We start from the raw sequence: 19,651 nt of genomic DNA, 5'->3' as shown, positions 1-19,651 counted from the left end.
GCACTAACCAAGGCGCAAGCGTCCAGGTACTAGAACGGTCACCCACACGTGCATCCTGCCCACACACAAAGCCACCAACCACGCACAACCTCTCACGGCGAGGGAGGCGAGGGATATAAGGGGCAGGTTGGCGTAGTCCCGTACTGTGCAGCGTACCCGCAGACCCAAACATTCAACGGCCAATTTGCGACGTCAAGCAAGGCGTGATCGCGCGGCTGGTAGAACGCCGGAGTCGCTGTAACGAGGCGCCGCTGACTTGCTGGCAGGCTGGTAGTAGTTTGCCGACGCGCATTCCTCACGCCACGGGCGCCCGGCCAGGCGATAGCACCAGACACACACACCGCAACGCCACACTCGTGAACCAGAGTCGCAGCGCACCTGCAGGCAGGCGACCAGTGTCGAACACGGTGGATTGCGTGAATGGCCGAAGGCAGCGGTCATGGGGCGGACCGGCGGAGACGTGGAGTCGACTTGGTAGCATTAGGATGCACGAAGCACACACGGCGGCTGGGCTTACACATCAAGTACAGGTCACAGACGCCACATGCTGGGGTAGGGGAGCGCGGTACGCCGGTACGGTGTGTGCTTTAACTAGCACAGCGCACTCCTTTGAGACATTTGATGCTGCATTGTTCAGAGCGCGGCTGGTACGGGCAGGGTGGCTTAACCGTCGGTTATGGGCTGCGGGCGCCGATCGGGGACGACGCAAATTGCGGGAGACGCATGTGCCAGCGGGCAGGGGTGCCCGCGGGCTGCAGCAGCGGGGAGGCGAACGGGTCAGCGCCTAAGGCTTTCGCCTAACACTACCAGCAACTAACTTTTGTGAGCCGTATCGTCTACCTCAGCCAACCTCCTCCGAGGCCCGGCGGGCTTCGCTAAAAGTGGCCGATCCATGAATGAGCCGCATGCCCGAACGCTGTCGCACCGCTTGTTTTGCACAAGTTTGAGCGCTTCTCTTCATATGATAGAGTAATCAACGTCTTAAATGGGGAGCAATATACCTATTTAAGTTGAGCCAAAGTTGATAAGTCTAGCAGGTCTGGCCCGTCGCCCGAGCGAGTGTACTTAAGTGCGATGCAGCCACGACACTTGCTAAAAAGCGGCTAACTTGTTACAACTGGCGCTCTGTGGATGTGCGGCGTTTGTTGGGAATTCAGACTCAGAGTGACCTGCCTGAGCATCGGCTCTTAAAGGCCGCGAGCTCCTTGCTAAGCATAATGGCAGCTAGGTCCTTGTGAGAATCAGCACAGATTTTAGTGGTTTTGCAACGCAAAAATGGCGCTGTCGACGCCAAAACAACGTGCCGGTTGCTGTGGGTTTTGGGGCGGTGCAAACGCTGACGCCGAACTGGGTGGCCCTAGTGAAGACTCGAGAGAACGGGGCATCGCGGAGCAGGAGGGATTTGACAAGACAATGAGCTGGCTGAAGCGTAACTTCAAGAGCGCGCGAGCGCAGCCCGCCCGTGAGCCCGCCCTTGAGCCCGCCGCCACACCGCCAGGGGCTGACACCATGCGGCGCAACTTCTGGCATGGTGGCGTGCGGGCGTCCTTCAAGTCCTTTCGGAGTGGGTTTGATATCCGCAGCCACGCAGAGACGGTGGTGCAGGCGCTCTCCACACGCCGCGTTTACCTGCTGCGCTATGTCAGGTATGCTGGGGTTTGGGAAGGCAAGAGCCAGCGGGGAGCGGGGGAGGCGGCGGTTGGTCCCTGTTGTCTTTCAAGGTGGTGAGCACGTCCCAAGCCGCCGATACAGCAGTGTACTGCTTCCCTGCTGCGGCGGCAGTTGCAGCAATAGTAAAGATATTTCTCTGAGTGCATGTCGTGCTGACATCCTATGGTGGCCTGCACTGCGCCCTCTTGTAACTACTCCAGGGCCGCCGTGTTTGTGCTCAACGTCCGCACCCTGTTCATGTGCGCCTTGGCGTGTGCCATCGTGTACCTGTGCGAGTCTGACCACCTGGATCTCAGGTGCGCCATCTGGGGTGTGTCGCTCGTGCTTGGGGTGTTTCACATGCTTGCATGACCATTAAGTTCCTCGTCCTCAGGAGCTCCACGATTATCATGTGTGACTGCGTGCGTGTGTGCATATTATGGCTGTATGCATGTTGTTTGACATGGTCAGGTTGCGTTCCAACATGCCACTTCCCGAGGCTTCCCAACATACGACAATGTGACATACCGTCTCGGGGCCGCGTTCACATCGCTGCGCGTCCTAGAGCTCGGCTGCCCCACCCTCTGCCACGCCAACACCAACATCGCACCGCACGGACCGTTATGTGGGATGGTCGACCCGTTCGTGCCATGCATGTTCACCATATGCACGGGAGTGCGGATACACAACAATGTCGGGGCTCATAAGGCGCGTTTGGCGGCACGTGCATACGGTATGTCCAGTTCGGGTTGTCGCAACCAGACCGCGTCAATCAACTAGCAAGTAAGGTGCTATACCGTACCTGTTCGCTGCCCCGCAACTCATCATTCACAGGTTCCGCCAGGACTTCAGCATTATCAGTGTGGGGACAATCTTCCCGCTGGTGCGTCTCTATCGGGGTCAGAAAGCGCCAGGAGTAGGGAGCAGCACGACCGTGGGTGCGGGAATAAGCAAGCGGTGGCGCGCCAACGACACGCGCGCACAGCTAGCGCCCTCCTGCAGGCTGCTGGCGGATGGAGATGTGTGCACGGTTGGGCAGCATGCGGGCCAGCGGACGTGAGGGACTTGCTTGGCCGGGGCGAGCGGGAAGGGAAAGATGTGATGGCAAGTGGCCTGGGGTCACAAGGATGCCGCTTGCCTCTACCGTGCCACCTCAACACGTGCACTACCTCACACGTGCGCCTATCTATCCGCCTGCTGACTGCGGTCCTGCCTCCGGCCCCTGTCACGTATGTTGCTACCTGCAGGTGTTCGCCATCCAGCAGGCCTTCACGCGGCGCGACGAGGCGCTCAAAGAAATGGCGTTCCTCAAGGCGCAGGTGGGAGCGTGGGGGCGTGGGGATTTGTGGGGTGGAGTGAGGGGGAGGGTGTGTTGCTTCAAGGGAACCGCAGCACCAGAGTCAAGTGAGTGGAGGGCGTGAGCAGGACGTCGGGTCAGGTCGTATCGTGGCGGCCGGTGCCTGTGACGCGTGTGCTGCCTCGCTTCCCTAATCCCGCTCCCACACTGCCTACCCCTTACCCGCAGCTGATGGGTATCTACTTCTGCAACCGCGACTGGGACATCTCTGACGGGCTGCTGGTCAGGTACGCGCGTGGGTGGGGACCGCGAGGCAGTTGGGGTTATGGTCAGGTTCCAGGCATTGTCAAGTTTTGATTGACTTCGTTCTCTACACGCGCACTTCCTTACCCGCAGGTCCAACCTGGGCAATGACGCTGCAGAGCACGCCGTGCGCTGTCAACAGCTCATCATCAAGTTCCTCACCACACTCAAGCAGGTGTGCTTCGTGGCCGCGGGTCTGCTGGGTCGTGTCCAAGACATGCAATACAGGAATTGCTGCTCCTGGTGCCCCTCCTGCTGAGCGCGCGCCCGTGCTCATGTTGCCCCTGCACGCAGTGGCTGGTGTCTCGAACGGTGTATGAGAGCGAGAGCGAGCGGCGCTCCCTGGAGGCACGCGGCTGGCTGCCGGCGTTCGTGCACGGATCGGGCCACGACCTACAACTCGATGCCAAGCGCAGGTCGGTGGCTGCGGGCGGGACTGATGACTGTGTGCCGAACTCGTTTGCACTGGGGCGGGTGGGGGCATCCGTGCCTGCCAAATGCCAGCCAAGCTGCCGCTTTACTGTGTGCGCATGCCTCTCCTCACATGTCTGCCCCTGTGCCCCCTCCCTGTGCCCCGCCTGTTCGGCCGCGCGCCCCGCCACGCACAGCGCCTCCTTCACCCAGCGCGTGACGGACTCTGAGAGGGCCGACACCCAAAAGCAGATGTACTACCAGTGCTACCACTACCTGTCGCAACTCAATGTGCTCAACGAGACACTCACCGCAAAAGCCAACTACCCCAAGGCCGGTGGGTGGCGTGGGCGGCGTGGGTACGTGCCTGTGTCGCAATGGCCTGACACGTGTCCAGTCGTTTGCCAGCACTGGCGCACGTGATTGCTTGCCCTCACCTGCTGCCCTCGCTTCCCCTTGCTTGCCCTTTCACTCCTCCATGCAAGCTGCCACCCATCATTGACGCCGCACCGAACCGTGCTCACGCGCAGGTGAGGGCGGCATGAGCCGTCTGGCTCAGTACATCGCCAAGAGCACGGAGGCGCTGGAGAAGCTGCGGTACCTGCGCGAGTACCGCACGCCCTTCATGCTGCGCCACGTGTCCTTCATTCTTATCCTGGTCTCCATCTTCCTCATGTCGCCGTACTTTGCGTTCATGTGCTTCGACAGCAAATGGCAGCAGGTGCGCTTCCATTCTGATTGGGCGCAGGCGGTGTCCGTACCGTATGTTCGTGCTGTGATGACACACCTCGCGTCTCTCGAGCTCTGATGGAATGTGTGGGTGACCAGCATCACGGGTCGCCGCCGCGTTGTGCGCTGCGTCTGCAAGGCCCATCCTGGTCACATGGTTGGTCATGCTGGTTGATCACCTGCATCCCCACAGGACCACACTGGCTCCTGCCCGGCCGGCTACGTAATGGCGGTCCTCTACGTGAGTACCGTATGGCACCTCCTGCTTCGGCTATTGTGTCGTACGTTATGTTCTATCGGCACACGCGAGTGCTTGCACGCTTGCAGCGCTGTGGTTGAGGCGTCGTGCTTAACCGGTCGGTGCTACGCTAACGCACCTGATCTGGTGACTGTTCGTGCCTCGCTGCCTCCATGCATCTCGTTTACGCACGCGTGCCCCGCCTTGCGCCTGCCTCCACCTGCTGCAGGTGGTGGTGGTGTGCACGCTGTACGGGGTGCAGGTGGCGCTGGAGAACCCCTTTGACGGAGAGGGCATGGTGCGTGTGCTGCGCGTGTGTGTGTATGTGTGTGTGTGTGTGTTGGCATCGTTTGTGTGACCTGCAAGTGCCTGACACGCTCATATCGCCATCGCTGCACAGGACGACGTGTATATCGACCTGCCGCGGGAGTTTGAGGAGACCATGCAGCGCTACGGCCGTGCCGGCAACTTCCACAAGGCCAGTGCCGGCACCATCGTGGGAAACAGGTAGGGATGCGCGTGCTTGCGGGCTGTGCCATGCCTGGTCCACCACTCTTCTCGCCCAACTGGTCGAGGGGGCACGCACCCCGCAGGAGAGCCCAACAAGCCGAAGGCTGTGTGCCAACGCCCCTCCCTTTCTATCCCCCGCAGTGTGTACGTGGTGGGCGCCAGCGGCATACCGCCCACCGGCTACTCCAACTACCCAGGGGGGCTGGGCAGCTTGGGCAGCGGAGCGGGGCCCGACTTCCATCACTCCGCAGCCGTGCCGGGCAGTGGCGCAGTGGGCAGCGGCGGCGGCGCCGGCACGGGGCCATCCGCGCTGTCGCCGGCCAACACGCTGGTGGCGCGTCCCTCTGCGGATCTGTTGGCAGTGCCACACCTTGTGAGCGGCTCGGTCGGTGTATGGGAGCGCACCAAGGGAGGTGGAAGTAACATATTAGTCCGTTTTGTACGTACAGGCTTCGTACGTGTGGGGCACGTGCGCAGCGCGGTCGCAACGACGTTGCAGTCAGCCGGCGCACACATCCTCCGGTGCGGCTCCTCTACTCATTCTTGCCCTGCCGTGCATACAACCCCGTGTGTTGCAAACAGCTGCAGGCGCACCTCGGGCACCAGAGCAGCCTGCGCCGGAATGCCCTGGTGCACCAAGCAGCGGCGGCGGTGGGCACTGCGCCGCAAGTGCACCAACAGTACGGCGCGCACGCACATCATCAGCAGCCTTACGGTGGCGGCCAGGCCGCCGCCGCCACCACCACTGCCCCCGCTGCCTCGCACCTGTCGGCCGCCGCACCAGCAGCCGACGCGGGCGCCGTGCAGCTGTTGCAGCCCACCGCCGCCGCCGCAAGCACGGACGCACACGGCGGGTTCTATGAGGACAGCAACGTGGTCCCGGGAACCGGCGGCGACGGCAGCAGCGTGTGTGGTGACGGTGCCGGCAGCGGCTACCCTGCCGCGGCGCCAGTCAATCCGCCGCCGGCGGTGCTGGTGACGAACGCAACCTTTGCCGGCGCCCGCTACCCGAACCCGGTCGCGCCCATTCAACGTCCGCAGGAGCATCACGCCAGCAGCCGTCTGGGCGTGCCGCCGGTCATCATTGTGCCGAACGGCAACCCCGGTCCCGGCTACATTGGCACGGCGGCTGCGGCTTCTGGCGGAGGCACCGACACCGCCGCGACACGTGGTGTGTCGCCCTTCTGCGAGCCGGGGTTCCAGTCCGTCTTCCTCACGGCCAGCAGGCTGGAGCAGCAACAGCAGCAGCAGCAGCAGCAGCAGACGCTGAGTACCCCTTCGGCACACGCCGCCGCCGCCGGCAGCGTCGCAAGTGACTGGCGGCGGCCTGGCTCAGCCGCCGCGGTGGCGGCCTCGGCTGCCTTCGCCGCTGAGAACAGCGACCGTGGCGCCAGTGGCGGTCCCTTCCAGCGCCCTAGCCTTGGCTTGCCTGTGGCTGGAGCCACGGCTGACTCCGGTGCCCAGATCATACCCTGCGGTCCCTTCCAGCGGCCCAGCTTGGGTGTGCCGGTCGGCGCCGCCACAGTCGGCCTTACAGACTCGCACCAGTTGCTTGTGGCGGGCGGTTCGGGTCCGGGCATCGTTATGCATCTGGCCGGCTCTTCGCCTGGGGCCTCCTCGACTGGCGGCGGCAGCACCGCTGGTCGCGGCGCGGGTGGCCGTTACCGGCCGCAGCAACACAGCGCCCGTGCCCTGAACCCGCGAATGTCGTTGCTTGCGGGTGGCAGCCCCGCCTCCACGGTGCCTGGCACGCCGCTGATGCCCGGCAGCCACGGCACCAGCCTGACGGGCATGCACGGCGTCGTCGGTGTCAGCAGCCGCACCAGCCTGGGCGGCGCCGTGCTGCTGGCCATGGACCAGGAGGGCGGCGCGGTGGGGACGGTACTGGTGCCGGACATGCCGCGGGGGGACGCCGACTCGCCCACAGCACAGGACGCAATCGAGGTGCGTGTGGGGCCTTGGTGTAGTCACAACCAAGCTGGGTGATTGGGTGTCCGGGCACGGTTGCTGCGCAATGCGATGGCATGTTATTAGCTTCTTCCTAACCTCTTTTGTCGGCCTGTTATTCCGTGTCTCCTGTAGGCTGACCTGGCACGTGGCGTGCTGGGCAATCTGCACGTGGCGTCGGGGCCGCTGCACGATCATAACGCACCCAGGCACTCGCCACCGATGTGACTACCCCTGCCACCGGCAGACGGTGGGGATGCCAGTGGCAGTACCGGCGGCAGGTGCCGAGCTGCCGCAGCGGCTGTGCCTGTGCCTGTGTCCATGCACGCGGCTGCGGCTGCGGCGCCAGCGCCAGCTGGCGTTTGGAGCGTTGGCGGTATGGAAGGCGGGAGCGGGTGCTAGCAGCAGCGGAATGCTGCAGTTGCGCGCGCAATCATGCGCGCCAGGCCACCGCGGCGGTTTCTTACATGTCCTGGCTTACTATTGGATAGAGGTTACAAGTCAGGAATGAAGTCTATTACTAGTATAGGTGTGCGGGTTATCGCCCCTGCGGCTGCCAGAGCGGCATTGGTGCAGTGAGAGCAAGCAAGACCTTTAGCAGCACGGGTGCTACTGTCAGGTCGCCCGGTGCCGGGTCGCCCGGTGCCCGGAAGTGTCTTGCTCCGCTCCGCCAGTGGCGTTAGGGCTTGGCTAGAGTTGGTGAATTCATCCTGAAATTTTTTCTGGTACGTGTGGCAGATGCTTTGCGGAGGCTGCAGCTAAACGCACCCGGGCTCGTGCTAGGGTTTGCTGTTGGAGGCGTTGCTGTTGCAAGCTTGGGGCAGTTAGTTGGGGCATGCAGCAGTGGGCCGTGTCACGGTGGCGGCAGCACCGCAGTGTCTGCATGCAATCTGCGGGAGGCGGGCACCCCGCAGGACTCTTTGATCCTGTGCGCTTTGTGGGAGGCCCCTGACGCGTTCCCGGGCTGGTATGTGTCAATGCCAGGTTGTCGTGGGCGGGCATTGGTCACATCGGGGGCGGCTGCACGTTCTGGCACGCGCACTGTGGCTTGAGGGCTACTCGGTGGCGGCATGGCATTGGTGGCACACATGGCGGCGGAAATGAGACTGTAGGGTTTTAGCAACTGAAGGCTTGCCCCGGCCTCTTTTTGTCGTGTCCTTGTCATTGTGCATTCTGTGTGCATCCTCGCTCGCATGCATGTCGGCGGGGCGTCCGTTGTTGGGGAGGGTCCCCTGCCTAGTTCGCAGGCATGACTTCGTAACGGCGGTCCGCGCACATTCACGATGCCAAGCACTTTCCTTAGCACCCCTGCTCCATAGGGCGCCCGTGGTGGACACAACCTGTGACTAAATCGGACATACGGTGTGGCGTGATTGGTGACAAGAGGCGACCGTTCCGCCGTACGGTTCACGGGCGGTGTAGCTGCTTGGGGATCTGTGTGTTTGACACGGATGATGCGGGACTGCAGTGACACGATGAAGTGCTTGTGGGTCTTCAGAGGTGACGACCAGGTGACGAGTGATGGTGACTAACGACGAGTGCAGAACACGTGAGGCAAGTGCGCGGGAACGTACCGCCGGTAAAGACGCGGTGGGTGGCCGATCGGACCTGCTGCTTGTAGCATTTACTGTACGAGCTAACTGCCAGGGAGACATTGTGAAGGGACAGGCTCGCATTAGCGTTACGTACAGACTTGCAGCCGCCTGGCCGGCTATTCTATTCATGTACACGCGGCAAGCCTGTCCATAGCAGTGGTTGTCCCTACTTGAAACACTTCCGAACTTGGGTATAGCGTACTCGACACCACCAGCTGAGACAGTTGGCTGCACAACAGCACATGTATGAGGCCTAGGGCCGCGACTGGCTGCGCCCCTGGTTCCTTGCCCAGTGCTGCTAGCCATGCAAACTCCACCATGCATGCAACCTCTACCTGCAGCTCCCACACGCGTGCTCCCAAACGCTGCAGCAAGACGGCCCTACACTTAACAGCATCTCAGCTACCGGTGCCCTCGCAGTGACATGGCCGCTGCCGCTGCTGTTGGGCGGACACTGCACTGATGGGCTGCGTGCAGTACTGGCCCATCGGACAGCGGCCCCCAGGCGTCCGGTCAACTGCCGCTGCGCCTGCCTCCGGCACTGCGCACACGCAGTCCTGCAAGCGCTGTCGCGTCCTCGCGCTTCGTCTCCGCCCCATCTCGCGCCAGCCATAGCAGCCGCCGCAGCACACGCCTCGCGGCACGCGGGGCAGCGCTTCCAGCACAGCTGTGTCGCCGGTGGACAGCACCTGCGCCGCCGGGCCCTGCTGCTGCATGCTCTGGTGCTGGTGTCGTTCAGTAATGCTACCCGTGCCGGCGTTGATAAATGTTGCTGATGTTGATGAGGCACCACAGCACCAGGTCCTGCACTATGCGTCCGCGCATGCCGCTGACGGCGGCACCGGTGGTGCCCCTCCCGCCAGCCGCCACCTGCTGCTCCTTTCTCAGCAGGGCACACAGTGCCGGCAGGCAGCCGGCCACGATGGCGGCAGCGGCTGCGGCAGTACCAGATTCGTGCTGCCCGATCCATGCTGCCTGGCAGGAGCAGCGGGATCAGAGGCCGTAGCAGCAGCGGCCTCTGCCTCAAGCTGCAGCAGTGTCCGAAGCAGCTCCTGCAGTCTGTCGAATCTGCAGCGGCTGCAGTAGCGGCGGCTCCATCGCCCCCCTCCGTTTGGCAAGCCGCTACCGCCTGCGTGTGCGCCTCAAGGAGCCTGTGGTTGTCGTGGCAGGGTGCCGTGACACCGGGAGCTGGCAGGTCAGGGTTGAGCGCTGTGACCTGAGAGCAGGCAAGCATCCTGTCCTGTTCCCACGGGCAACGAAAGCTACTGCCCCAGCTCTTAGTACATGATCCTCCACGCACCTCCGCCTCCAGCCCACCAGGCTCTGCAGCGGCTCCAGTGCGGCCTCCGCCGCCACCCGCACCACCGCCTCCCGCAGTCCGAGGTGCGGGTGAGTCGCCAGCTGGCGCAGGCCCTCAGCGCCCAGGCTGGACGCCAGCACAGATGCAGCAGGGGGCGCTGCGGCTGGCCTCATGAGCTTGACAGACAGTACTTGGCGGCCTGTGGATGGCCAGGCGAATGCAGGCGTTGAGCAATGTGCCCACAGAGCCAAGCAAGCGGATGACGGGGAAAAAGCCTACTGAGCGGCTGCCCGCCGCTTGACGAGGCCCCAATGGAGGCAATCGAGCCGCGCAACAACCCAGCACGCTCTATTGACTCTGCAGCCGCACCTCAGCAACGCAACCAACGCAACCCGTTGCACGCACCCGCCGCACGTCAAGCTCGTGTTGCTCCACCACCTCTGCCGCGCCAGTGCTAGGGTCCAGCACGCAGCTGCGCGGTGTCGTCGAGCTCGTTGTGGGACACTGCACTCAGTGCGTTCACAACACTGTACCATCGTCGCTATCGCCCTTATCCATTTCTGCATTTGACATTTCATGTATTTTTGGAAGATGAAAGCAAGCCGCAAGGAACGCACACAACCGACGTTATCCTGCCGCATTCCGGATCACGGGTGCGTAGGCCCGGCCGTCATAGGCGCTTGCGATCGGGCTGCAGGACACCGTTATGTGATGGGACAACGGACCACGGTATCACGCAAATCAGGTAAATGACTAGGGGCACGACAACACGACACCGCCGCTCCCTGTCCGCGATCTAGTCACCATGTACGTCCGCACCCGTTCAGCCCCACACCACACGGCTCAGCGCCAGGCCACGAACACGTGTAAGCAGCGGTTGTGGGCCGCGCAGCACACACGTGCCGCAGGTCGGCCGCGGCGTCATCCTCACGGCAGCCGCTGTGAGCCCCGGCTGCAGCGCGCAATGCGTCACAGCGACGGCGCTAGCCACCGCCGCCGCAATGGCCCTGCTGCCGCGCGCAGCGCCGCCAGCCCTTACGGCAACTGATACTGCTGCTGCAGCCGGGCCTTGCACATGCCCTTGCCATGCCACTGCCGCCAAGGGTCTGGGGCTGCGCCTGCGGCCGCCGGAGCCGCCTGCGCGAGGCCGCGCCGGGACTGCTGCCACGGCTGTTGCTGCTGGGAGCGCGCCACCCGTGTCAACACCCGCGCCAGTGCGTTTCTGCTCGCCGCCGCCTCCAACTGCCTCTCCAGCACACGACGTCCCTGCTGTTCCCCTCCACCCCATTGCGCTGCTGCTTCCAGCACCCGCGCAAGCATCTGCCTCGTTCAGACCGTCCAGGTAGATGTCAACGGCGGCGCTGTGCCACTGCAGCGGCCCCTCACAGAAGCGCCGGAACGCCCGCGTGTCATCGCCCTCCGCCCCCTCCGCCCCCTCCGGCCTCACAGCACCCGCCGCGCCCGCCACCGCCGCGCCGCTGTCAGCCCCAATCGGCGGGCTCCTTCTGCTACTCCTGCCCTCATCGACGCTACTGCTACTGCCGTTTGCCGCTGCCGCCTGTAGCTGGCGGAAGGCCCGCAGCAGGCCGCCGGGCTGTAGCTCGGGGATGCGCGACTCGGCCTTCGCCCAGTACAGGATGTTGTTGGGCGCGAGCGGGAACGGCCAGCGCCGCAACAACAGGCCGCCTGCATCGCCACAACTGCTACTGCCGGTACCGGTACCGGCACTATTACTGCTGCTCAAGCTGGCGTCACTGCTGCTGCTGGTGCTACTGCCGGCTGCAGCCAGCAAGAGCTGCCCGGCCCTCCGCCACAGCAGCTGTCCAAGGTTGTATCCGGGGGCAAGCGTGTCGAAGAACTCGATCAGGCAGTAGCTAGTGCCGGTGCTGGTGCTGCTATTGCTACTGCTGCTGGTGCTGCTGCTCGCACCCGAGGGCGTAGGGCTGAGCTGCTGCCACCGGCGTTGCAGGATGACGCAGTACCCAAGAAGGTAGTGTGTCTGAGAGTGCTGCTGCTGCTCCTGTTGCAAGTCGTGCCCTAGCTCGCGCGGGCTTGCCGATGCCCCCGCCGACGCCCCCACTTCCGCGCCATCGGCCGCCACTGCTGCCGCACCAGTGGCTCCGCCTGTACGGGGTGCCCTGCTGAAGCCCCTGCGCCCCCGGCTGCTGCCACTGGCGGCGTGTCTGCGTGTGTCGGGCGGCGTCAACCGGCACCGCCGCAGGTCTGCGGGCGTGAGGACGTCCGCCAGACTGGCAGCGGCTGCATCGTCAGCACTGCCGCTACTGCCGTGGCCGCCGCTCTTGCCACCACTGCAGGTGCTGTGTAAAAGCAAGTAGAGGTGTTGAGGCGTCTCCAGGGCTGCTTCTGCATACGCGTGGCCTTGCCCACTGCTGGCCGCAAGGCGCCGCAGCTTGAAACGCACAGAGGCGCGAAGCTCCGGGTCAAGGCTAGAGTAGCGCACACAGTGGCACAAATCCGCCACGACTTGCTCAGTAATGTTAAGCTTTGTTGAAGCCTTCTCACGAGCTTCTTGCCGCAGCTCCTCGAGATAGTCCTCAGGCTCGCTGTCCGTCCAGTCCGGGAGTGCATCGTCGGCCGGTTGCTGCCGGCGCTGTCGCCCGGCCATCGGCCTACTGACGATGTTACTTATACACTATGAAGAACCAGGATAGCTACTAGTACGTAATCCAATTTTGACAAGTCCGAAGAGAAATTCTTGCATCTTTACAGGTTGTATGTGGCAGGCGGTTCATAAATGCTTCTAATATTTCCTATGTGCCACTGTGTATACGAGTCCTGCAATTAATACTTAGCTGACCTCCGCACTTGTCGTTGCCGGGCAGTGTGCCTGGCCCTGGCCCATGCACCCCCAAGCCACGAACCCCGCGCTGCCATCCCATAGATGCCATCCAGGCGCCATCTGCTGGCACTCAGGCATACTGATAACGTATGGTTACAAGTGCATTAGTGCATGCATCAATTTGATAAGACCAGAACAGGCCTCCTCCCGAAGCAACGCTCCATGGCGCCGCGGCCCGCACGCCTGATTCATTCCTGAATCCGCTGAGCGCCGCCGGCACCACTCAGGGCGCCAAATTGCGGCGACTCAGCATCATACAGCGGCGGGCACTGAACACACGTGCTCCAATCACGACCTATTTGATTGGGATACACGGCGCGCGACTATACCATGTGCGGCTTCGGGGATCAGCGGGCGGCGGCGTGTCACACACGCCACACGCCCGAGCGCCAGCCCCTACGATACAAGCTTTGGCGCGCCCCCATCCTCGGCCCCCCAGGACACCTCGACCGAAACAAAGGGCTCAATCCTGAAAGCTCGGACGGCGGAGCAGGACAACCGCAACAGACCGCAGCGCAGGGCCAAGCAGCGCAACTCTGACAGACAGGGTGACAGACCCCGCCTGCCATACTTGCCACTGCCCCACCCTCGCACCGCAAACGCAGCACGCCACCTGCCCACCTCCACCCAGAGCCTCCGGCCCCGTCGGTGCGACGGTTCCCGGGTGAGGGGACGTTCATGTCTCACATACGTCGTCACCAAGTTCAACGTTGTCCATCCCCTCCGTAGGAACTGCTGCCACACAGCCGCCGCCGCTGCCACAGCCGACACACGCGGCGTGCACCCGAACCCCGCCTCCCTCCGGTGACGGCGCATCGCGCGCCCCCTCCGGCACTCGGTCAAACTCGAGCACGCGCACACGCGCCAGCACGTAAGCACGTACGCCGCTGCTGCCAATGACAGCCAATACCGGCATGTGCTGCCCCATCAGCGCCGCCGCACGCAGCTGTCCAGCTCGCTTAGCGGCTGTTGATGAGCTCGACAATGTACTTCTCGAGCGACAGGGGGCCGGTGGTGGGCGCGTAGCGGCCGAACACGGTGCCATCGGGGCGCACCAGGAACTTGCCAAAGTTCCAGCCGACTGGGGAGGAGGGAGCAGGAGGAGAGGGGAGGTTGGGGGGGAGGCGGGAGAGGGCCAGGTCAGACGCAGAAGGTGCGGGTTGGGTGGACACGACAGATCAACGCCCAGCGTGCCGAGCCCATCACTGGGGCCCGCCTGCCTTATCCCAGACCATCGGCGTCCCCGCCTTCCCTCCCCACCCGCCCCCACCCCCCTGCACAATCACTGTCCGAGGTGTCGCCTGCGGCCACCTTGAGGAAGTTGTACACGGGGCTGGCGTTGGCGCCGTTCACGTCCACCTTGTCCATCAGCAGCGCGCCGGCGCCGCTGAAGCCGCGGGCGGACGCAAAGGCCTTGATCTCGGCGTTGGTGCCAGGCTCCTGGCCACCAAACTGTGTGGGGTTGGAGGTTGGGGTGGGTGGGAGGGGTGGGAGAGGGGGGGGGGAGGAGTTGCGAGGGGGAAGAGTGGGGCAGTTCCGAACCCAGAATGGAGGCAAGGGAAGGAAGGACAGACGCAGGGTGCGAGAGGGATGTGTGATTGTGCGACAATAGCAGGGGATTCAGCAAGGCGGGGCTCGTCGGGGTGGAAGGCGGGGTGGAAGTGTGGAGCAGTGGCACGCAGTGCGGCCTGGCTGTGTTGGTCGGGGACGGGCACTAACCTGGTTGCAGGGGAAAGCGACGATGGTCAGGTCAGTCGCGGGGTACTTGCCAAGCAGAGTCGCGAACTCCTGCGGGAGTGACCAGGGAGCGGGGGAGTGGGGGCGCGTGATTGTTTGAGGCCTCTGGAGTGTGAGGGACGGACGCGCCAGCCGCTCGGTGCCCTGCCAGTTCCACACACCTTGTAGTTCGCGGCAGTCAGGCCTCATTTGCTTGCAACGTTAACGACCAGAACCACCCTGCAAGAACAAGGTTTCGAAGGAACCAGGAACGGGAGCTTAAGCTCGAGAATGGCATCAAGCAACCACATCCTGACGCGTTTCCCTGGCGTTCAAGCGATACCTCCAAGCCGACTGTGCTCCTTGCACTCTCCAGTCGACCCACCTGTTGTTGAGGCTCTTGAAGTCCACGTTCTTCTTGTCCTGTAGTAGGAAGGCACAGGAAAGAACGTCTCAAGAGAGATACCGAGGTCAGCTCGCAGAACGCCCCCAGCGCTGCAATCTACAGCACTCACAATGTCCAGCGCGCTCAGCTGGTGGAAGTTGGAGGTGCTGCTGGTGGGCTTCGAGCCCCCGCCGAAGAGGTTTCCAAGCAGAGACATGGCCCTGACGTCGCGCCTGGCCGCGCGGGCAGGCCTCACAGCTACGTTCTTGCGGGTAAGAAGCATTGCTTAAATGCTACAACAATGTTGCATGACGCAGGGCTACATGTTGCGGCGACGGGCCAAGGCACCAAAATGCGGTCCATTGCGGTGGCCGACTCACAAGTCACAGCGCTTTGACATTGCAACCTCCAGCCATAACTTTGGCATGCGTACATGCATGTATGCTCAGGCCTCTCAGCCTTTCTCGCGCCGGGCGGAAGGAACCTTGGGCAACCTTTGAACCCGCACCTGCGTGCACCCATGCTCCCAGTCCCAGGCATGTTCCCCGAATCCCCGGTGAGTTCTGTACACACGCCTGTCTTTCCAGCCATTCCCATAGAGTTCACACCTCACAGTTCCTTCCTGCGTGGAGGGAGCTTGCACCCACCGAATCCATCCAGAGACAGCAACACTGGTCCGCGCCCGCAGCGTAGCACCACGGCCTGCTATCCCCAACCGTTCATATCATTTCGCGCCGTGACAGGCTGCGCCTGGGTGGCACACACGGTTTCCAAGCACAGCAACGGCGGCCCGAGTGCTCCCTGCACCTGTCAGAGCCGATTTCGCCCTCGCAGCCCATGCACGTCTAGTTCTCACTGCCCCCCGGTGCAGGCGACTGCGGCGGCGCCGGCGGCTGCAGCAACGGCGGCTGTCCTGCTGGCGGCTGCGGCATCACTAGCGGAAACTGTGGCAGAAAGGGAAACATGCCAGGTGGCATGAACGGCAGCTGCGGCAGCGAGGGCGGCGGAGTCGCTCCCGCTGCCGCTGACGCGCCGCCTCTCGACGCATGCGCCTGCTGTGCCGCCTGTGCCATGTTGGATGCAACCAATGCTTGTAGGACCTCAGGCGACAAGATGCCACTTGGAAGCTGTGGCGGTGCGGTGCCAGTCGCAGGCGGCCACGCAGGCGGCCCCGTGTGCGGTGCTACAGCCGGATGCGGCGGCAGCGCGGTCGGCGCGCCGTGCAGCTGCAGCCCCGCCGGTGCCGGCAGCACAGGCGTGTGCCCGGGTTGCAACTGCGGTTACAAGGCTCAGACCTGACATTCTGTTCATCCCAAACCTGCCCGCCCATGAAACACATAGAGAAGGGTACCGCCCGCCCCTGAACAAAGCACGGCTGCCCATCTATATCCTTGAAATCGGTTACAGCTCTGACGTTCGCCATTTGGACAAGCGGGAAGAAAAATCTCAACAACACCAAGAACTCAAGCGACTGCTGGAAGCGGCCGGATGGACGGTCCACTACTCCACCAATGAATGCCTTGCGCTCGGAGTGACTGGGGCCATCCCTTGCAACCTCACTAAGCTGCTCACCTCTCAACTTGGGGTGACCCACACAGCCGCACGAGTATGCGGAGAGAGGCTCCACACACACGCTGTGAACAGTGCGGGCGGCATTATCAAAATGCGCCGAGTAACCGAGCAGGAACTCAAACCGAGAGGTGGGTGAGCCACGGCTCCCCCACACCTCCTCGGAGTGCGTGGTGAGGTGGCAGCGCGAGGGGGATGGGCCTCCTCGCCCTAGCCACCTTACCCCGATAATCCACGCCAGGCCCCATGGGCCGGCGTTTGAATTATTATTATTATTATTGCAACTGCGGTTTGGGGAATGGCAAAGCAGGCGCGGAGGCGCCAGCCGCAGAAGGCACGTGCGGTATCGTACCCGCAGGGGTCGCCGCCTGCGGCATCGTCAGGGGTGCAGGCCCGCTGGGTGCATGCTGCAGCGGCGGCAGCTGCGGTGGCGGTACCTGACTGCCGCTACTGCTACCTCCCCCAGGGCCCTGCTGAGGCCGAGGAGGCGCGTGGCTGCGGACCGCCGCTTGCGGCGGCAGCGCTGTGGCCCCACTGCCTCCTGCCTGCTCCGACTGCTGCTGACCGCCGCCATTGGGGCTGGAGGCGCCGCCGCCGCCGCCGTCGCTGCCGCCACCACCGGGACCAGCAGCCTGAGAGGGCGCCCCTGGCACGGCCGCCCCTGGCTGGGCACCGGACTGGCCCCTGCTGCCTGTCGCATCTGCACCGCCATCTCCTAGGGCGGTCGTGGGTGCCGCCTGCTGCAGCCGCGGCTGCAGCAACGGAGGCTCCAGCCCATGCGGTAGGCCAGTGCAAACGACCCCTGTAGCCCCATGAAACCCCAGCCGCCATCACCACCAGTACCACCACCACCGCCGTCGGCGCCGCCACCTCGCGGCCATGCTGCGCCAGAGCCCATGCCCGCTGCCGGCTCCGCCGCCGGCAGGAAGGCGCTGATGTCAGTAAGCTCAGTGAGCCGCTGCTGCGGCTGTAGCTGTAGCTGTTGCTGCTGCTGCTGCCGCCACGGCATCCCCATGCATGGGCCTATCATCGCGTCTGCCCCCAGCACACCAGGATCCGGCACTAGCATATCACCAGCCACACCGCCGCCGCCGTACGTTGTCAACGGCAGCTGCACCGGCGCTGCCGCGTCGCGCGCTGGCGCGGCGGCTCCGGTCTCGCTCCCGGTCTTGGCGGCGGCCGCCTCCGCGCCGCCATCCCGGGACCGACCCAAGCCATCAAACTTTGAAGATTACATTTATTACCGTTACACACACGTGCCTTGCACAACCGCGGGTACGTGCCCAGGGGAGGTGGTGCCCTGGTTAGTGCTGTTCATGGAGACTTCGCCCCACGTCTGCATGCCTGATTGCCTTTGGTGACCCTGGGTGGGCACAGTGGCCCCGCCCCTCGCCCCTGTCATCACCAGGACTCGCGAGCACATATAGTTTGAGATGTTCGGCTGCAGACAAGAGGTCCTTCCAGATCACACCAACGCACGCTTACACATGACCTCACTCCGTGCAGCCACATACTCGTCATGTCTGGATGTCATCCGTCTTAAAGGGCCACGCCCATACAGCCACCCGCGCGGCCCGTCCCTTTCCACAAACAAAGTGGCAAGGCTCCAAATATCCGGGAGGCAGCGAACCAAAAGAGGGGCTTGGTAGCCGTGCCGCGGGGCAAAGACCTATCTCCGTTTAGGCCTCCGTGCGGCACGGCCTGGCGGCGCCGGTCACGGCCGCCGCCCACAAAAGTCTGCCCGGCCGGCTTCTCAACACGCCGGGCAGCAACTACCCCCCGGATATTATGTAGCAAAAACAGTAACGCCATTGCAACAGCGCTTTCCTTCTGCTGCCCAGCAGTAAGACACCTCAACGCCAGCGGGCACTTTCCAAGCAGACTTGCAGGGTGGGCGGGTGGGTAAGCAAGTCTGGCCAAGACTAGCGAAAAGCTGCTAAAGCCGGCCAGTTACCGCTCGCGGTAATGCCGGCAATAAATCAAAGACAACTGGACTGTGCTGCTGCGGCTGCTCTCTGCCCACCCAAGGCTCCAGGGCCAAACCGGCACGCCCCATGTCCTCTGTACTCCTCCACCCACCTCAAACACAACGCATGTCCGGACCTTGGTCTTACGCCTTACTTCAAAACCAATTTTAATCTGCGTTGCACTCCGCTGAAAATAGAGCATTTTCATCTTACGCAGGTTGAGACCTGCCGGTGTTGTCTGGTTAGCGACCTGTGCTGACGAGCATGGCGTAGCGGGCAGTCGGCTGCAGCGGCAGGGGTGTTTTCCTTGCTGTCTGGTTGGCCTGCTGCCTGCTGCACTAGTGCTGGATAGCTGGGCGCGACTGGGCACATATGGCGGGCGGTGCCTGTACCAACCGACCCCGGCTATGTCCGGGAGATGAGGCTAGTATCGGAACCTTCGGCCTCAGACGGAGGACGTGGCGTGGCGGCACAGCCCACTTTTCCCTTGCAAGGGAGAGCCACCTTTTCTTGTCATCTTACGTGCCGCAGCTACGTGCCGCCGCCCCCGCGGCCGCCTCGGCTACGCGCCGCCGCCCCCGCGGCCGCCCTGGCCACGTGCCCCCGCCCCCATGGCGGCATGTCGCCGCCGCCCCCATGGCGGCTTGTCGCCGTCGCGTCATCCCAAAAGGAGTGTTCGTTGCGGGCGTGCGCGGCGGCGGCCTCCCAACCCACACACAGCCCTCTGGAGATGACGCCACCGGCGATACCGGCCGATCCAGGGGCTTCAGTGTGTCGAGTACCGTGTGCCTTGCCACCCCACTAACGCACCTGCCCCCACCCGGCCGGCAGCCGCCGCCCCGTGCGGCACGCGCTGATGGAGATGCTGCTTGGCAAACCGCGGCCTGCAGCCCTGCGACCTGCTGGCGGCGGTGGCGGTGCAGGGCCTGGCGGCGGCGGTGGCGGCGGTGCAGGGCCTGGAGACGGCGGTGGCGGCGGCAGTGGCACCGCGCCTACAGGCGGCAACAGCAGCGGCCACGGCGTTGAGCCCGGTGGTGGCGGCGGCACGGGCGGCCCTGGGCCCAGCGGCAGTGGCGGCGCGCATGTTCACGTGGAGGCGGACAGCGCGGCGCCGCCTTCACAGCGGCGCCGGCGCGCAGGTTGAGACCTGCCGGTGTTGTCTGGTTAGCGACCT

The 19,651-nt window shown here is 63.8% G+C and overlaps 4 protein-coding genes across 4 annotated transcripts; 1 reads left to right on the top strand and 3 right to left on the bottom strand.

Moving 5' to 3' along the window:
- The first annotated feature begins 980 nt into the window (after positions 1–980).
- Positions 981–8,856, top strand: CHLRE_02g078350v5 (uncharacterized protein). The gene is made up of 15 exons (XM_043059191.1): positions 981–1,646; positions 1,872–1,967; positions 2,485–2,533; positions 2,898–2,969; positions 3,176–3,234; positions 3,344–3,425; positions 3,545–3,666; positions 3,859–3,998; positions 4,192–4,382; positions 4,584–4,631; positions 4,858–4,926; positions 5,029–5,135; positions 5,280–5,511; positions 5,721–7,082; positions 7,221–8,856. The coding sequence occupies exons 1-15, from the start codon at positions 1,414–1,416 to the stop codon at positions 7,311–7,313; spliced, it is 2,955 nt and encodes a 984-aa protein (XP_042926825.1). The 5' UTR covers positions 981–1,413; the 3' UTR covers positions 7,314–8,856.
- A 2-nt stretch (positions 8,857–8,858) lies between these two features.
- Positions 8,859–12,740, bottom strand: CHLRE_02g078316v5 (uncharacterized protein). Its single transcript, XM_043059190.1, has 3 exons — positions 10,386–12,740; positions 9,981–10,179; positions 8,859–9,831 (listed from the first exon to the last, which is right to left on the bottom strand). Exon 1 carries the CDS (start codon positions 12,604–12,606, stop codon positions 10,804–10,806), a length of 1,803 nt encoding a protein of 600 aa, XP_042926824.1. The 5' UTR covers positions 12,607–12,740; the 3' UTR covers positions 8,859–9,831; positions 9,981–10,179; positions 10,386–10,803.
- Positions 12,741–12,921: 181 nt separating this feature from the next.
- CHLRE_02g078300v5 (uncharacterized protein) lies at positions 12,922–15,218 on the bottom strand. The gene is made up of 6 exons (XM_001701606.2): positions 15,072–15,218; positions 14,942–14,979; positions 14,739–14,796; positions 14,560–14,628; positions 14,127–14,292; positions 12,922–13,921 (listed from the first exon to the last, which is right to left on the bottom strand). The coding sequence occupies exons 5-6, from the start codon at positions 14,206–14,208 to the stop codon at positions 13,800–13,802; spliced, it is 204 nt and encodes a 67-aa protein (XP_001701658.2). The 5' UTR covers positions 14,209–14,292; positions 14,560–14,628; positions 14,739–14,796; positions 14,942–14,979; positions 15,072–15,218; the 3' UTR covers positions 12,922–13,799.
- Positions 15,219–15,298: 80 nt separating this feature from the next.
- On the bottom strand, positions 15,299–16,040 carry CHLRE_02g078251v5 (uncharacterized protein). Its single transcript, XM_043059189.1, has one exon. It carries the CDS (start codon positions 16,012–16,014, stop codon positions 15,787–15,789), a length of 228 nt encoding a protein of 75 aa, XP_042926823.1. The 5' UTR covers positions 16,015–16,040; the 3' UTR covers positions 15,299–15,786.
- Positions 16,041–19,651: the final 3,611 nt, after the last annotated feature.

The sequence above is a fragment of the Chlamydomonas reinhardtii genome, chromosome 2 (genome assembly GCF_000002595.2).
Source record: "Chlamydomonas reinhardtii strain CC-503 cw92 mt+ chromosome 2, whole genome shotgun sequence".
In the NCBI taxonomy this organism is placed as follows: Eukaryota; Viridiplantae; Chlorophyta; class Chlorophyceae; order Chlamydomonadales; family Chlamydomonadaceae; genus Chlamydomonas; species Chlamydomonas reinhardtii.
The sequence above is the reverse complement of the archived record's forward strand: the minus strand, read 5'-3'. Positions and strand labels throughout refer to the sequence as shown.

Bases quoted from the DNA above. Each gene is read 5' to 3' on its own strand.
- CHLRE_02g078350v5 (XM_043059191.1), top strand. From the start codon at position 1,414: ATGAGCTGGCTGAAGCGTAACTTCAAGAGCGCGCGAGCGCAGCCCGCC. The intron at 3,999-4,191 runs GTGGGTGGCGTG...GCTCACGCGCAG, and splicing joins AGCCAACTACCCCAAGGCCG to GTGAGGGCGGCATGAGCCGT. The intron at 4,927-5,028 runs GTGCGTGTGCTG...ATCGCTGCACAG, and splicing joins CCTTTGACGGAGAGGGCATG to GACGACGTGTATATCGACCT.
- CHLRE_02g078316v5 (XM_043059190.1), bottom strand. From the start codon at position 12,606: ATGGCCGGGCGACAGCGCCGGCAGCAACCGGCCGACGATGCACTCCCG.
- CHLRE_02g078300v5 (XM_001701606.2), bottom strand. From the start codon at position 14,208: ATGGACAAGGTGGACGTGAACGGCGCCAACGCCAGCCCCGTGTACAAC. The intron at 13,922-14,126 runs GTGATTGTGCAG...CCTCCTCCCCAG, and splicing joins CGCAGGCGACACCTCGGACA to TCGGCTGGAACTTTGGCAAG.
- CHLRE_02g078251v5 (XM_043059189.1), bottom strand. From the start codon at position 16,014: ATGGCACAGGCGGCACAGCAGGCGCATGCGTCGAGAGGCGGCGCGTCA.